Source organism: Colobus angolensis, unplaced genomic scaffold (genome assembly GCF_000951035.1).
Source record: "Colobus angolensis palliatus isolate OR3802 unplaced genomic scaffold, Cang.pa_1.0 Scaffold431, whole genome shotgun sequence".
NCBI lineage: Eukaryota > Metazoa > Chordata > Mammalia > Primates > Cercopithecidae > Colobus > Colobus angolensis.
The window spans coordinates 2,723,935-2,742,086 of NW_012117722.1; the positions used below are offsets into that span (position 1 = coordinate 2,723,935).

An 18,152-nucleotide genomic window follows, 5' to 3' on the forward strand; every position below is an offset into this window, starting at 1 on the left:
AAATCAATTAAGACTTTTGGGGACTTTTGGGAAGGCAAGATTGGTTTTGAAATGTGAGGACATGAGATTTGAGAGGCGCCAGGGGCAGCATGATATGGTTAGCTGTGTCCCCACCCAAATCTCAACTTAAATTGTGTCTCCCAGAATTCCCACATGTTGTGGGAGGGACCCAGTGGGAGGAAAGTGAATCACGGGGGTTGGTCTTTCCTGTGCTATTCTTGTGATAGTGAATAAGTCTCACAAGATGTGATGAGTTTAGCAGGGGTTTCTGTTTTTGCTTTTTCTTCATTCTCTCTTGCTGCCACCATGTAAGAAGTGCCTTTGCCCTTCACCATGATTGTGAGACATCCCCAGCTATGTGCAGCTGTAAGTCAAATTAAAGCTCCTTTTCTTCCCAGTCTCAGGTATGTCTTTATCAGCAGCATAAGGACGATTTATGCAATAATTTTAATTTAGAATATTTTTAAAAACAGGATTCAAATATAACAGTTTAAATTCCCTACTTTATGTCTTTATTACATTGAAAACAATGTAATAAAGATTACATGAAACAATAAGTTACAGAATATATTTGGTAGCAAATGATAATGTAAAGATAAATGATTCCAGTCTATCAATTGCTTAAAAATTTAAAGATCAATTTTAAATTATTTCACATAGTGCTACACAAATGGTTATCCAGAAATGACTTACTGTAGCCTCATAAATTCTAATAAGATCGATTGGTTTTACAAAATGTTAATGACTGTAAGTCATTAACATATGGGAATTGAATACTAAAGGTTATACCTTGAATTCAAATATAAGCTGAAAGACTCTGCCTAGAAATAAAGCAAACAGAATCATGCTATGAAAAAGAATATATGCTTGACTCAGGAGAGGGATCCTATTGTTTGAAAAAAGAGCAACACATGCTACAAAAAAAAGAGCACTTTTGTTAAAATTATTGAGTGTGCTATAGATCATTTTTAAGTGTCATAAATAAAAAGCAGTTGTTATTATAACTTCTACTCATATTGTAAACTGACTTTGACATCACCTTATGGTTGAATAGTATACGCAAATTTATTTTTATACCTTGAAATACATACCAGGTTTAGGAATTGACGCAATAAAAAATACTTAGAGGTATTCAATGTGTCTGAATTATGAATAAGTTTTTTTTTCATATGCAAAAGAAAAATCTTAAGAGAAAACATTTCTTATTAGTGTACATGGAAATGTTTGTTTTATTAGGAGAAGAAAAGTGTATAAACAGTAGTCATTGAGAGCTTATAATTACAGAAATATGGAAATGTAAATTTTACAATTCACATTATGATACTGTGTGCAATCTAATTTTAGGATAGCAAATTAGAAAGTTGTTCACAAATAAAAAACACCCAGATATTAACATTTCAGTGGCATTCTTCTCCCTGGCATTTATTTTTCTATTCAATGAAATAGATGAACTAGGTTTTTTTTTTTTGAGAACGAGTCTTACTCTGTTGCCCAGGCTGGAGTGCAGTGGCATGATCTTAGGTCACCGAGTCACTACAACCTCTGTCTCCCGAGTTCAAGTGATTCTCGTGCCTCAGCCTCCCGAGTAGCTGGGACTACAGGCATGAGTCACCACACCCAACTAATTTTTGTATTTTTAGTAGAGACAAGGTTTTACTATGTTGACTAGGCTGGGCTCAAACTCCTGACCTCAGGTGATCCACCTGCCTTGGCCTCCCAAAGTGCTGGGATTACAGGCATGAGCCAGTAGATTTTTGAATATACTTTATATGTTGGGCCTCAAAAAAGCCATTTTGATTTTGAATAACAAAATGTAGACCATAAATATTTACTTTTTCAGAGATTGGCACTTGCGTAAAACTTTTGGCTTCCTACAGGATTATATCTAAATGAGCAAATGTTCTGGCAGAACCAAATGGATCTCTCAACCATATGTTCCTGTGACCTTATAAAAACAAAAAGCCTTATCACAAAAGAAGAAATGTCTTAGGGTTGTGATGGCTTATTTAGTTAGATGACACGGAAGTATTAGGAGGGAAAAGGAGATCATTCAGTGTTGGGAAGAAAAGGCAGGTGTGCTGAAACATCCTCAGCACCACACTAATGTTCACCTTGGATCATTGCTAAATCCTCTTGACAGAAGATCAAGCATAGGCACTACATAGAACACAGCAGAATGCTACATTCTAAATGAGCACATTATGGATCATGACAGACATGCACAAAGTCACTAGGATTTGAGGCCAGTAATGTTTGACTGTAGCCCAACTGAAGGAATTAAAATCACTAAGGAAGCAATTTGTCAATCAGGAGGATTATTGGTTAGCAATGGAAGCACAGAAAAAATGACAGTTGGAAAGAGAAATTTTAAGGGTTTCCAACAGTTTTATTTGGACTTGGATAGTTCAATGTTTTCAGGTAACAAATTTTAAAAATTTGGTATATAATCATGAACTATGTTTTAAAAACATCAACATGTTAACATTCAGTTGTACAACACACATAGTTAATTTGGATGCATAGCTAAACTGTGGTCTAAATATATTAAATAATTTCAGATTATAAACTATATCCTTAGTTTAGTCCCCATTATGCAGTTAGCTTGACTTCACTTTCAGGAGCTAAGTTGTGAAGTCATTTCTACAGGGTTGTTTTAGACTGCAGACCCTGAAGTAGGCTTGAGTCACCCACCCTTCTATTCTACAGTTCAAGCCCTAGTTAAGTCTCTATGTACTACTTCTTGATTTTGGGGTTTTGATCAGAAAACAGTCTCCTGATTCTTTTTATCTCTTTTGTGTCTTATTAAAATAAATTTTTCTTCCAGGCTGTTCTTCTTTCCTGTTAATACTTTCAGCATTCTTTTTGTTCTTTCTACAAATTCCTACATAAGATTATTTTTATAAATTTTGTCTCTCAGTTTATGCTATTTGATCATAATCCTATCTTTGTTTTTTTTTATTTTTATTTTTTTTTGAGACAGAGTCTCGCTCTGCCGCCCAGGCTGGAGTGCAGTGGCCCAATCTTGGCTCACTGCAACCTCTGCCTCCCAGGTTCACACCATTCTCTTGCCTCAGCCTCCCCAATAGCTGGGACTACAGGCACCCGCCACCACGCCCAGCTATTTTTTTCTATTTTTAGTAGAGACAGGGTTTCACCATGTTAGCCAGGATGGTCTCGACCTCCTGACCTCGTGATCCACCCGCCTCAGCCTCCCAAAGTGCTGGGATTACAGGCGTGAGCCACCGTGCCCAGCCCTAGCTTTGGTTTTCTAAAAGCACCTCATAAAGGGAATGAGACACCACTGTTATACCTCCTGGCCCTCAAACCCACCCCCAATCCCCCAGTTCCAGGAGGGGCACTCATTGAATGCCATGGAGGGTAAAGATCAGGGGAGGAATTGTCCTTACTTCATGAATACTTTGTTTAATAGTTTTGGCATCTATGTTCATGGTAGTCTTATTTTTTTTTTTGGTTTTACCTTTGCCTGGTTTTGGCTTGAAAATGACCTTTCTGTAGGCCATCATTGCCTGGTTTGGTTCCCTCCTTGGGGCTGCTCCCCAACTTTCTGCTGTCCATGTGTGCCTCCCCCAGCAGAGGATGTTCCATCTCTCTGCAGCTCTCCACAGGAATAAGCACATGAATAGGGTGATTCTCAGGGGCAATCCACCAAAGCATTCGGTGAGATCAATGGGCCTGTGTGTGTGTGTGTGTGTATGTGGTGTGATGAGAATATGGGGAGGAGCTAGACCATACCCTTTCTGCACCAAGATACTGGGAATTTCTGTGTGCTAATCACCTGTAGCAGTTACAAGAGGCATGGCCCCTCCCAAAATTCAGGTCACGCCCTCCCTTCAAATTCTGTGTCTTCCCTCAACTGGCTCTACGGGAGAGGAACCATTCAAAAGCTGAGGGATGGAGAAATGAGGGCAAAAATAGTTGCTCCTTCATAAATTTTTCTTTCCTTCAAAGGCCACTAGCTCTCTTAATATAGGTCAAGGGAGTCTAGGTTTTGATAGAAGTTTTTCTGGAATGTTCTATGGCAGATGCACCTGACAGCAATAACTTAACTTGAGCATACACTGAGAAAGACTCTATGGTCTAAGAAGAATGTATGTTCAGAGTTACAAGCTAAGGAGTCTAGAAGTGGCCAACCCAGGGATTCATTCCTTATCTATGAGGAATATCTGAACTCCCAGCCCATTCCGTGAACACAGGTCATACAGGGAATTAAAGCCCTTTGTTTTGGGTTAAATGAAGGTTGCCAGGTGGTTGTTAGGGGGGGAGTGCTAAGTGAAAATGCTGTATAAACTGAATGCTTTTTACAAATGGTAGTGTTTCTCCTATATGTTCTCCCTATATGTAAGTTCCTCAATAAGCCCTATGTCTTGTTCGCTGGCTCTGAGTCTCTTCTTAGGCCTCTTGAACATAGTGTCATTCCTACTGAAGTCAATAGGGGTCTGGCATGACAGATACCTTCTCTTAATAAATCTCTTGGGGTTGACTAGCTTTTTATGATGTTCTTTGAACTTAAAATGGAACAGAGTTCACAGAAATCCTGGTACCTGTCCATGAGTTGTTGGGTGAGGGGTTAAGTAAGTGCACTCTACAGTAACTACAGGTGAACAGGAAAGAGCTATTAGTTTTCTACATTCTCATTGAACACATCAGAATGTGCATACAAAAAGCCCCAGAAGCTCTTAAAGGGAAGTATTTTAGGATAGGAAGGATTGTGTAAATTTATAAGAACGACTTTTGTTTCTAAATTATTCAAATTGAAATATTTATAAATGAGCATGTATTCCCTTTGTAATTGTAAACAGCAAATAAAAATATTATGTTTAAAAAACTCTGGTTTGATTCAGAGGCTTCTTAGATTTAAAAACATCATTCAAGAGAATGTACTCAGTCCTTGCTGGTCTGATTTACATGTTAAATGACTAGACTTAAGAATAAAGAGAAGGTTGAAATGCATGCCTATACTGACCCAAAATGACTGTTTCTTCTCACCCTACTCATCTTGTTGATTCAAATTACTATTCCTCTGTAACTAGTCACTCTTGTCAGCAACACAGAAATATGAGGCTTTTCTGACCTGAAAGTCAAGCAACTGCACAATACAACTTTGGAGTCAGAGGCAGCAAAAGGGTTTAGCCAGTTTATTAAATGGACTTAATTCAATGGAGGGCACATCAGATGTTAAAAATATTTAGTCTAGACTCAGTAAAAGCTCCAATTTCACATATAATTTAAAGCAGTGGGGAATATTTTCATCATAATAACTTATTTGACCCAATATATCCCAAATATTATCATTTTAATATGTAATCAATATATAATTATTAATGAAGTATAACTTTTGGTACTAAATTTTGGCAACTCTGTCTAATATTTTAAGTTTTCAGCACATGTCAGTTCTGAGCAGCCTATTCCATGTGCTCAGCAGCCCCAGGAGGCCAGTGGCTGCCACACTGAAGTGCAGCACTGAGGGCTCTGACTCTCTTGATCTAAGGAAGCTGAAGGGCCTGAAACACTCTTCAGCTTCCTTAGCTGTTCCCTTAGGTGAGGGAACAGCCTCTGCCTCCCAACATCTCTCCTTAGGCCCAAGGGTGAGAGATTTTGCCCCTAGAAAGCAGGGGCTGCAAGAAGAAAGTGTCCACAGGTACCACTGCTGCCCACCTGATGTCCATCTTTCTTCCAGAGATCAGACAGTAAACAAAGGATGATAAGGCCCCCCAAAAAGGAAACTCAATGTCTTCAGATCTGTCTACATCCTTGATCTCCAAAGTGTAGATATGGAGGAAACAGATTAAAGGCAAACTACTTATTTTGCTATTTGCTATTTGGCCTTGGCATTAATGGTCAGGCCATGGCTGTTTCCTTCTGTGGCATGGGGGACTGTGTAATTTAAGCACCAATCATATGTACACATCTTCATGCATTTCGGTATAACTCACTACCATCTAATAAGAGATCCAACTTTAAATAAGGGGAAAATGAAATCTGTACCTGTAGGGTGCTTTCTGTTTGCAGGTAACTAGTAATCAACCTGTCATTGAATCCTGGCATCCCATTTGCACTGGATACATGTATTAGTTAGCTCTTGCACAACAAACTGTGCAAGACTTACTAGCTCATGACAGAGTTGCTCAGCTATTTGGGCAGGGCTCAATTGGGCCATTCTTTTGGGCTCAGGTGGGCTCCTTCGGGCATATGTGATCAGCTGCTGGTTGACTAGGTGGCTCTGCTTCTGAGTGTGAGTTGGCTGTCAACTGGAGCAGTTTGGCTCTCCTCCCCATGGTATCTCATTCTCCAGCAGGCTAATATGGGCTTGAGGTCATGGAGATGGCAAGGTTCTCCAGAAATGGGACATTTCAGGAAATTTTGACTTTCCTCAAAATCCTTAGGGGAGTCTTTTTCCTTTCAGCTCTAGAAAGCTGGGTCCTGACTCTGGGCTCCCTTTCTCACCTTCAGGTGGGCAGGAGACCTGGATCCCGGTCCTCAGAGAAAACGGAGGCCCTAGGGCTTCCACAGAGGAAGGTCAGATTTTTACCTTTACTTGTCTTCATTCTAACTATGAATTATCCCTTATATGCATAATTAAAAAGGGATTCAACAATTTATTCTATAGCTCTTAGACCCCTCAGCCAAATAAAATTTCTACAAATGTATTAGCAAGAAGAGAAGATTCATGAACAGATTTGTTTAATGAGAGCTGTTGCCGATCTGTGTAACTCCATCCTTAACTCCAAAGAGTGGTGTATTTGTGGGTGAGGTGGAGGGGTGGGTGGGTTGAAATGGGGTGTTACCTTCTAACCCCTAGCCTAGTAAGGGAGGTCTCAAGGGAGCTACTTGGGAATTTGAAATACAGCCCCTGAAATTGAGGACACAGAGAGCTAGTGTCTGACCCAGTAGAGACAACTGCGGTGGACTGTAGAGTCAGGGGCTGACTTTCTTGGGTATAATCAAAAAGGGCTGAGTCCTTTGATTGTAGAACTAGAAGAATGGAGCTACTTTGGGATTGGCCTGTGCTCCCAAAGTTGTTGGTGCAAGGTATGTATCATTATTCCTACAGAGGAGAGTTAGACTATTTGGGGAAAGGGAAAGAACTGACTTGGGGTTGTCTTAGGCCAATCCTCCAACTTAAGTGAGCTTCTAGAAGATTACAAGACATCAGCAAGAAAAGGCATAATTAAGTGTACCTCAGTATGCTCTGGGGCTTGTGGAGGAGATACAAGTGACTACCTGTCAGTGGCTCAAGTCCCTGCAAGTTTGTGTCTTTTCACAGTCAGACTTTCGTTGATGCTATTTCAGTCATAAAAGCCATGAGCTGTATGAAGGTCTGAAGGAGGTAATTTTCCTTAGTGGTACCCATTCATTTGGTAGTCAGAACCAAGGACACAAAGCTCTAGCCACTCCACAAGTCAGTCAATATTGCAAACCATAAATAGTAGTATACTTAACCACCATATAAATATTATAGGCTAAACATTCTAAAAGAAAGTAACATTTAACATCAAGAGAAAGGTTAGGAAAACGGGGTTAACCAATCCAAGGAGAGTAACATGGACAAGGAGAGTGTCCTGGGCTGATCAGGATGCATATCAACATTCTGCAAGGAAAAGTCTTTGATTTGAGAAGAGCCTTTGGTGGCAGATGCTGGATGCTGATCATGAGCGACAGTAAGACAGTGTCTGTTAAGATGGTTATCTCGAGCTGGTGAAGTTCTACTCTTTTTATAGCCTCAGAGTCCTCTGGTGATGACTGATAGTAAAGAGTGTGCCTGGTTATGTGCTTATCTGGTTGGGTGCAGTCTCTATTGATTAGGTGAACATCTGGTCCCTTCTGGCATGATTCCTTTTGAAATGTAAATGGAGTCTTTTTCTAAGAAGTAGTTACTTATGTCAAGTATGCTCTATACAACCTGGAATAGAGATATCAACCTGGAAGTGATATCCTTCCTCACTTTAAGGAAGCTATGACAGAGGTCTCCAGGGATATGAATTATTAAGGGAGAAAAGTGAAATTCAAACGTTTCCAGGCCTAGAGGGCTTAAAGCCAGCTTATGATGGTACCAGTTCAAGTTAAGACTGTATTCTCCCCTATTCTCTTTTTCTCTTCTTATTCTGTCCGAGCAGGAAGGACCATCCTACTTTTTCCCTACAGCAGGCTTCCAGCTGGAAGTAGATTCTAGGTGGAGGATAATTCATCACTACATAATACATTGGAAAAAGATGACGGTATTTTTTCTCACAAGAGTTGTTTCTTGACTACATCACAGTGGTGAAACATGCACTCACACCCCTGTGGACTCAGGTAAGCCATCCCAGGAGTTTCCTCCTTCTTCATTGTGGGCCTATGGCAGTGTGTTTTGTTTGCTGATGCATATACCTTTATGTACAAAGCTATCATGGAAAGTCACAGGCACGCATACATCTGAATAGAAAGGGTAAAACATCAAGTGATAAGTTCATGTGCAGCCAACCAGTTATCCCGGCTTGGCACCAGTGCCAGTAAATTAAAGTCATTTGGGCAGCTAGTCAACTTTTATTCAGAGTCAACCATTCTCGCAAACACACACATTCCACCTTGTACACAAGGGCCAAACTTCCTTTTAGTGAAGAAGTATAAACCTCTAAAATTGACTTGGATCTCCAGGTCCACCTAGTCCATTCTTTGTAGAGTACCCTTGCTGTTCCAGTCTATCAGCTTAGGCTGAGTCAAATATCCCAATAATGTTGCCCTGCTATGAGTCAACAACCTGCTCTGCAGCCCTCCCACAGCTCAGCGGGGGCGGAAGCCAGCGCAGGCAGCGTGGTGACGTCACTGCGTCCGGACGCGCCCCGCCCCTGAGCAGTCCTTGCTGCCCCGCCTCCACTCTGCTCGCCGCCAGGGGACGCTAGTGGGTCGAGTCTCCTTGGCAACCACTTGCTCCTCCTCCTCCGCCCTTTTAACCTTTAGGGTGCGCGGGTGCAGTGTACCTCGCACTCTTTCCCCTTTCCCCCTCCCCTTTCCCCACCCCTGGCGCGCTGGTTGGTCTGGACCGGAAGCGAAGATGGCGACTCCTGGCGCGGCCTCGGCAGAGCTGGTGATCGGCTGGTGTATATTCGGCCTCTTACTACTGGTAGGGGAGGCGCTTGGAGTTTTCCCGATGTTTGGACTGGCGGAGGAAGGGAGGGGCCGGCCCTGAGTTGGCCTTTCCGGACCCCGGAGACCCTCTTTGCCCCGCCCCGCTTTTAGCCTGGACTATGGAGGGCTTTTCGGTGTTGGCTTGGGCGGGCGGCGGGGGCAGGGGGGTGCCGATTTTCGGTCGGTTTTACTTTCATTTCACTGATGACGTCTAGGGTTGCAGGGTCCTTTTTGGAAGCTCTTGCCGTCATCCCTGATTTGGGCAATGGGGCCGGTGGGGTTTGGGGGCGGAGGAGACCTAGGGGTTGAGAAGCATGTGGTGGCCTTTCGTCCTCTGTAAAACAGTGGCACACAGTGTGGGTCGGCAGCGCTGGATCTTTGCAAGTTAAGTAGGCGCTGGCGTTGTTTACTTGTCGCCTTCTCTGTATGTTTTTTCCCTCGTGTTCCCTACCCTTGGGGCTAGTGAGTCTCCAACCTCTGTGCCCATTGTGTGATTCTGCCTTGATGACGTGAGTTGCTAGTTCTGACTTCCAGGTGTCACATTCTCTTCAAATCTTTTTTTGATTGGTGTAGATACCTGTGGAGGGCGGAGCTGTAGCCCTCTTTATTACCAGTATCGGAATATATACTACTACCTGTCTGCCCTCAGGTACTTTCTTTTCCAGTGATCTTATTTCTGCCTACTCAGTGAGCAAAATGTAGATTGAAATGACTTAAAGTGGCCTGGCTATTACTTCCCTATTCATATTAAAACCCTTTGTTTTATTTTATTTGAGAGTTCAATTATTTGACTTTCATAACCTCTCTACCTTCTCAAATCTTCTCTTCTCATCGTCCAAGCCTGTAGTTACTTTCTGTTCCCATTTGTTTTGACCTTTTTGCATTGCAAAACAAAACAAAAACCTCCAGTTCTGGAAATCAGGCTTGTTTAGTTTTACTTTAATTGTCAGATCCAATCAGTGTCTGGTACCTATGTTGTATGTTCTAGTAAATTTTTGCAGTAGAGACTAAAAAAAAAAAAAAAGAAAAAAAAGAATGGTGTGAAAATTTAAGAAAAGGATCCTCTTATTACTGTCATCACTGTCACAGATAAAAATACTGCCTTTACCCTGGAATATGTTAGTTCTCTCTTGGAGGAAATGAAACCCTAAAGGTTGACTGGTCTCTGCAACCACCCAGTTGTGTATTTTGAGAGCCCCCTTGGCTTTTCCAGTCCATCAGATTTAGTTTGTTTAGAAGAAAATAAATAAGCATGTAATGTATGAAAGTTAAGTGAGACTATTTTGGCAGTTATAAATTAATAAACATTTACGGTACGGAAGTGGTGTGAATTTTAAGAGGGTGTTAGCGAAACAAGATATGGCTTTGAAGAGGGCCTGGAGATAGGTGGGAAAACTGAAATTCTTGAAACGTGTATTTTATGGACCGAAAGCCAAAGTATGACTAAATAAAGTAGGACTTAAGAGAATAGACAACAATATTGGAAGAAAATGAGAATTGTGGTAGAATTTGGATAGATGAAGAAGGGAAGCCATTTAAGTTGGCAATATTACAGCAAGGACAAATAAAATCAGAAGGGAATTAGGAGTTTGACACTTGAATGTTGGCGTGGATAAGAGCATTAGGAAGAAGGACTCTTGTTTAAATTTCTGCAAATCTCTTTAAATCCTGGTTTATTAGAAGAAAGGCTGGTTTCTTATGTTGGTCGAAATGTTATTTTGGTCGAAATGTATGAAGAAAATACAGCTGCGATGATAGGTAGTCAGAAACAGAGGAGCATTTTTCAGATAATTGTGGATGTTTTTTGATCCTACACCAAAGCCCAACAAGTGGAAGATTCTTAAAAGTCAGTTGCAAGGTGGAATCTGAAACCCTATCAATGAGCTTTTCATTAATTGTTACATTAAAATCCATTAGCCCGTCTTGCACTTTGAAAGGATCTGTTACCCATGCATGGTTTTGTAACATGATGCTATGGCCACTTAGAAAATGTTGGTTTACTGAGTTATGCACATCTTTTAAATATGGATACATTTCATTACACAATATCAAAATATCACATTTCATTAAATTGCAGCTGATCTTGTCAGAAATGTCTCTGAAAATTCTAAGTATTGAAGAGTTGTCAGGCTTATAGCTGTGGATGTAAGTCTTTCAAAATCCAGTTTTCATTGGAAAGTTTGACTCTTATCATTGGTATCAAATACTGTCAGTTTTTCTTTAAGTGATAGATTCCCTTTGTTCATTTGACAAAATCTGCCAAAAAGCGAAGTCTGAATAACGATAGTTTGACGATTGTTCTTTCAAGTAAAAATGGTGTTCCTTGAAGAGTGGTTGTTTTAGCTTTTAACTCTAAACTTTTCCTGGAGATGGCCATCACATCTTGGTATGCAACAGAAGGACTTTATGTATGCATGCTTCATATTTTACCCCACAAAGTATTAAAAAGAGTCAAGGGTTGAATTTCAATAAAATGAATTTATACTGCTTTGGGAAGCACAGTCTTAATTTAAATTGTCCCTTTTTGAGCTTGTGGTGAAGAATACAATGATTACTGGTACAGTTTGGTGCCACTGTCTTGAGTCACGCTAATGCACCAGTAGTTTTACCCACTGTGGCTATGAACCATGAGTGCAAATGCCAGCACAGTGAAAAAGGCAAATAGTGTCTTAGTATTTATTATGAGAATAGTTTTCAACTTCTGAATCTCCAGAAAGGATTCTGGAGACTACCAGGGCCTAGGGATTTCACACTTGGAGAACTTCTGCCAGTCATCTACTAAAGATTCAGGACATGGGCCAGGTGTGGTGGCTCACGCCTATAATCCCAGCACTTTGGGAGGCTGAGGCAGGTGGATCATTTGAGGTCAGGAGTTCGAGACAAGCCTGGGCAACGTGGCAAAATCCCATCCCTACTAAAAATACAAAAAATTAGCCGGGCCAGGTGGTAAATGCCTAAGGTTCCAGCTACTCGGAAGGCTGAGGTGGGAGGATTGCTTGAGCCCAGGAGGTGGTTCTCGCAGGCAGTTGCAGCAAGCTCTGATAGTGCCTGGGCAACAGAGGGAAACCCTGTCTCAAAAAAAAAAAAAAAAAAAATCCAGACATAAATGTTGCCTGCTTTTGTCATCTTGGGCAAAAAGAATGGACTTCAGTTTCTTCCCACATAAAGAATTGTTAGATTTGGTCCCTCATGCATCTAATCTAACTACGTCTGTCTTTGCTATATCAAATCTAAACTGTTCTGTCTAGCTCCAATGTCCTCTGTAATTTGGCTCCCACTACCTTTAAATTGTATTTGCCATTACAATAGGAGACTCTCCATTTTTGTAAAGCAAATTTATTCTTGTTCCTTAAAGTGTGGGCATCATCTGGGAACTTGTTAGAAATACCAAATATGTGACCCCAGTCCTACTGAATCAGAATCTGCAGTTTAACAAGATCCCGGACGGTATATCATGTATTCTCAGTTTAATAAAGATTCATCTCTTCTCATTCCTTCTTCTGCCCCAGTGGTTCGCAACCTTGACCTTTCATCAGAACCACCTGGGGAGTTTTAAAAATCTCTGTTCAGACCAGTTTATTTTGAATCTTTTGGGAGAAGCTAGGGGACTTTTATAATTGTTAACAGAGTTATATATTTGTTTCTTTTATCAAATGCTCTAATAACAACTACTATTTGTTAAGTAGTTAACTATGGCCAGCCACTGTGGTAAACCCTTTATATCTCATTTAATCCTTAAAGCTTGTTATGAAAGAACTATTCCTATCGATGAGGATACTTGGTTTTATTTTATATTGTAGTAATGGTTGATAACATGAACAAAAAGCTCTTTAAGGTTATCAGTTTTAAAACCATTATAAAGGGATTCTGAGACCAAAAAATTTGGGAATCTCTGGCTTAACTCTTCTGCCTGGTTGCCCTTTCACAAGTTGTCTGCCTGATATTGGCAAAATTCTTTGTAGTAATACCTACAAAATTCAGGTTTTCTTTCGTTCTTGAAATCCAATAAAAAATTTATTGGAACACTTTGTGTCAAATACTGCTAAGGATAGAAAGATGAGGCTCAGCTTTTAAAGACTTCAAAATAAATTTGGGGAATGTTAAAAATATTTGTGAATTCCTTTAAAAACAAGCTCATTCAAATCTTAATATAAAGGAATATTTTATGAAAAATAAATTTCCCAAAATCAAGAATTTGAGCCTAGATCTTTTTTGTTTGTTTGTTTGTTCCAAAGTCTTAACTCCCTTCTCAGTTTTTTCTTGCTCTTCTGTCACCAGCTGAAAGACCAGCAATATGAATGACATGCAGCAACTTGGATGGGTTTTAAATGCTCTGTGCCAAATGACACAAGCCAGACTGAAAAGACAACATACTGTGTGAAGGCATTATAATATTCTAGAAAGGGACGGAAAACAGATAGTGGTTGTCAGGGTGATACCGATGGGCTGAGGGAGATCCCCAAACACTGGTGGGATCTCAACCCCAGCTGGTTTTCAGATGCTTGACACTGTCATGAGAACACATTAAAGGGCAAGTCAGAAAATAGTGCAAGTATGGAGATTTATTAAAGGGAAAGTACACACTCTTGTGGGCATTCTTAAGAGAGAGACACTCAATGAGGTTTGGAGTTTCTACATTTATGGGTTTCTTTATCCAAGGGATATATTCATGAAAATTCCTGGAAAAAGGTAGAGACTTCTTGAAATTATGGTGCCACCCGTTTTTGCATCAAATATGAGTGGTCTTGGAACTGCCATGGTGCTGGTAGGTGTGTGATTGAGCATGTTAATGAGCATATAATGAGGTCCTAGGTGAAACCTAGGTCAAATCCATTGCCATGTTGGGTTCAGTGGGTCTTAACCAGCTTGGTCCACACCCTGGTTTTTCAGGGTCTTATTAGCCCTTAGCCCCTAGTCATGAAAACTGCTCTGTGGAATTTTTTAGGAGTTCCTACAAAGGATCAAAGGAATTTTCTGAGATGATGGAATTGTTCTTATATCTTGCTTGCGGTAGAAGAATTTGGAAGCTGCAAAACTAGTTTGGTGGTTTTATTAGAGTCATTTAGGCCCTGGAACTGCAGGATGCTGAGAAAGAAAGTAACGGATGAATCTGTTGAAAAAGTGAAAAGAAAAAACAAGGCTTTTAAAACTACCAGAGCTCTTATTTAGAACAATGGTTCTCAAGTTTGGCTCAGATTGAAATCCTCAGGCATTTAAAGTACTGATGCCTGGAGAAGCCTTATGCTCCATTGATAGAATTGATTGGGGAATGTAGGGAAGGTATAAGGGTACTTAAAAGTTACACAGGTGATTCTGACTCACACTCAAGGCTGAAATAACATAGTCTCTGTCTGCAATTCCCTGTAATTGAGTAGAGTAGAAGTTCTCAAAATATAGCTCTGGACCAGCAGCAGCCTCACCTGGGGAAGCTGTTGCAAATGCAGATTTTCTGGCTCCACTCCAGACTTCTTGAATCTGAAACTCAGAGGATGGGGCCTAGCAATGCATGCTTTAACAGTTCCTCCAAGTAATTCCGATGCCTCCTAAAGTTAGAGAATCATTAAAGTCCTATGCACTGTGTTAGTCCCTAGAATGGCGTTGGTAACTATCAAGAGTACCTGGCTAACTAGAGGTGTCAACCTCTATCTCTGAGTGAACTTTTTTCACTGGAAAGCTCCTTGCTGTGCACATGTATCCATTTTCAGCATTGACTTTTCTTTGTTTAATGCTCTTTAAAATTTAAATGATAGTATAATATGATAATTGCATGGTGATTACTGGCAGTTAATCTTTAGCTCAATGCTATTCTTGAACTGTCAGAACAGGTCAGAAGTTAATTTTCATCCAAGTTATATTCTGTAATGCTTCAGTAATAAGCCTAGAATAGAACAGCTTCTACTCATACCTCCTTTAGGTTGGAAAAATCTACAGAGAAAAAATATTCAAAGCTAGTTATAACTGTGATGTGTGAAACCATTAATGTTTGCACTGTGTTAGGTGAGGAAATATGTAACTGAGCACTGTTATTAATAGTATTGTTTGTGTATGCCTACGTGATGTACTGCATTCGTGAAATAGGCTTTGAAAATTATACATCTTGGACAAGTTTTTAAGGATGGTAGGCTTTCCTTACACAACTAAAATAACCTTTACTTCACATAAGGTTTCCTGCTAAAAACTTTCAAACACGTGCAAAAGGCAGAGAAAATATATTGGGTAGTAACAAACATCTCTTTTTGTTCTATTTCAGGCTATTTTGGCATTCTGCTGGATATATGTTCGTAAATACCAAAGTCAGCGGGAAAGTGAAGTTGTCTCCACCATAACAGCAATTTTTTCTCTAGCAATTGCACTTATCACATCAGCACTTCTACCAGTGGATATATTTTTGGTTTCTTACATGAAAAATCAAAATGGTACATTTAAGGTAAATATAATCTTACTTTGCAGATTTTTTTTTTTCCTTTCAAATTTCTGGCACAGTGGGCAGTCCGATATATATTGTGTTTTATTTTTGTATCTGGGAATGAATGAGAATGGAAATACAACATAGAGGCTGAGAATGTGACATCTGACCTGATAGATTAGAAGCAGACTTTCAACTGACATGAGAACTATTAATTCAGCAACCTTGCAAATGCTTCAAGTAATCGTAATAGGTTATATATTTTTTGCTGCTCGTAACTCCCTTGAAGCTTATTTGATTTGCATTAATGCAATAAGTACATAATTTAGAAGGGCCTTTGTTAGTGGCAGATCGGGATCCTAATCTCTGTTTCATATTGAGTACTTTGAGTCAGTATGGTGTAGTGAATTAGGCTGGCAATTTTATAAGACCTGAGTTGTAGTCTTGACCCTTAACTGTCTAGCTGCGGACCTTTAGCCAAACCACTTACCTTTTCTGAACTTGAGGTTCCTCATTTTAAAATTGAAGGGTGTGGACTAAAGGTTTCTGAGTTTCCTTTAAATTATGCAAATTACTTTTAAGTTTCTTACTAGCTTAAGCTTCTATGACTCAGAAACTGTCTCTTCGTTGTTATAGCCCCAGTATTTAGCTTTAGTACTTAAATAGTATTTCAGTAATCTTAGTAATGCATGATTACAAAATAACTTCCTGAATTGGGCTAAATTGGGTAAATAATTTTTATTTTATTTTAATTTTATTTATTTTATTTTATATTTTATATATTTTTTTATTTTATTGAGATAGAGGCTCACTCTGTTGCCCAGGCTGGAGTACAGTGGCGTGATCTCGGCTCACTGCAACCTCTGCCTCCTGGGTTCAAGCGAGTCTCGTCTGTCAGCCTTCCAAGTAGCTAGGAATACAGACGGGCAGCCACCGTGCCCAGCTAGTTCTTTTTGTATTTTTAGTAGAGATGGGGTTTCGCCGTGTTGGCCAGGCTGGTCTTAAACTCCGGGCCTCAAGTGATCCACCTGCCCAGCCTCCCAAAGTGCTGGGATTGCAGGCATGAGCCACCATGCCTGGTCCAAATGGGGTAAATAATTTGAAAATATTTTTGTAGTTAGGTTTAAATTTATTCTGATTACTGTGACAATTAGATATATTCTGACTGCTATGAAAACCACATTTTTTTCCTGTACACCATTTATTAAGCAATTTTTAATTGAGCACGTAGTGTGTGCCAAACATTATAATGTTATAAAGATAGTGACTAACGTCTATTGACTATTTGCTATGTGTCAGACTCTATTTTAAGTGGTTTATATTTAGTAGCTTCCTTTGATCTCTCAGACAATCCTGTGAGATAAATAGTTTTATCTATGGTTTTCATGGGTGAAAAATCAAGATTCAGAGAGGTAAAGTAACATAGCCTGTAAGTGCTGCAGTTGGGATTTGAAGCTCCACAGTCTGTTACCAGAGAGCTTTGTTCATGAGGTTTCTTGGGAAGATGGCTTCTTAACAAGTAAGAGATACTTTCAGGTAGCTCAGTAAATAGGGTATCTACCAGTGAGTCTACATTTTTTCAAAATATAAACTTAATTCACATTTTATATTTTGGGTTGAAACATTTCTAGAGAAGATGACTAATTTTACTGGTATCGTTGGGTTTTCTCTGCTTTTTATTATTGGGCAAGAAGAAATGCACTTTTAATAATGTTAGACATAGATAATTAAATGGTTGTAACATTATGAGGTCATTTTCTCTGAGAAATAAGTGTCATAAAAATGTTTAATTTCTTGTGACTCTGTATATAGCTGTGTTTCTTAGATAAGAGATTTTGACATTTTCAGAATTTCTGGATATTGTTTTTATTTTAAAATAGTGTAATTCCACATGTACAGTACATAATTATAAATTTCTAGGATATTTTTCTCTGTAAAAGCTGTTACGTTTAAATAGATAATGATATATATGTATATGCATGTATTATAATGTATGGAGGTAATATAATTATCCCTGGTATAATTATTGTTTGAATCGGATTTTTTTTAGTTTAGAATTGAGGATGTTTGATTTATTTAGATTTTGTAGGAAAACATTTCATCTTTAAATTTCTAAAGTATTTTCATGAAATTATGAACTTTCTATTAGATTAAGTATTGTTTGGGCCCATGCTTAAATTAGTGGTCACTTCCTGGGAAATAGGTTTGTTTTCTTTGTTTTTGATATTTAAATCTATGAGATTGCGTTGTACTTGTTTGAGCAAGATTTTAAGAATGCATTCACTAAAGAAGCAAAAATATTAACTATAAAAATTTAGGGTGCTTGTTTTAATACATGTGCCCTAAAATAAAAAATATGGCTGTAGTTAACACACTTACTTTATATTTGTTAAATCTAAATGTTACAACAATATTTAGAAGGGGAAAAAAATGTGTTAAAGTTTTTCCCTCTACTTTTTAAAACTTTGTTTCATTATTAGGATATTAGTTATTCATCAATTGTTGGTTCTCTTTTTTTTTCTGCTTTTCTTTTTTTGAGGCAGAGTTTCACTCTTGTTGCCAAGTTTGGAGTGCGATGGTGTGTTCTTGGCCCACTGCAACTCTGCCTCCCGGGTTCAAG

General features: G+C 39.3%; 1 protein-coding gene across 1 annotated transcript in view; it reads left to right on the plus strand.

The window, feature by feature from the left end:
* Nucleotides 1–8,776: 8,776 nt before the first annotated feature.
* LMBRD1 (LMBR1 domain containing 1) overlaps nt 8,777–18,152 on the plus strand; it is a 132,659-nt gene continuing 123,283 nt past the window's right edge. Inside the window, exons 1-2 of the mRNA XM_011957046.1 lie at nt 8,777–9,121; nt 15,377–15,553. Of these exons, the coding sequence (XP_011812436.1) occupies nt 9,053–9,121; nt 15,377–15,553 (246 nt within the window). The 5' untranslated portion in view covers nt 8,777–9,052. The remainder of the gene's footprint in view (nt 9,122–15,376; nt 15,554–18,152) is intronic.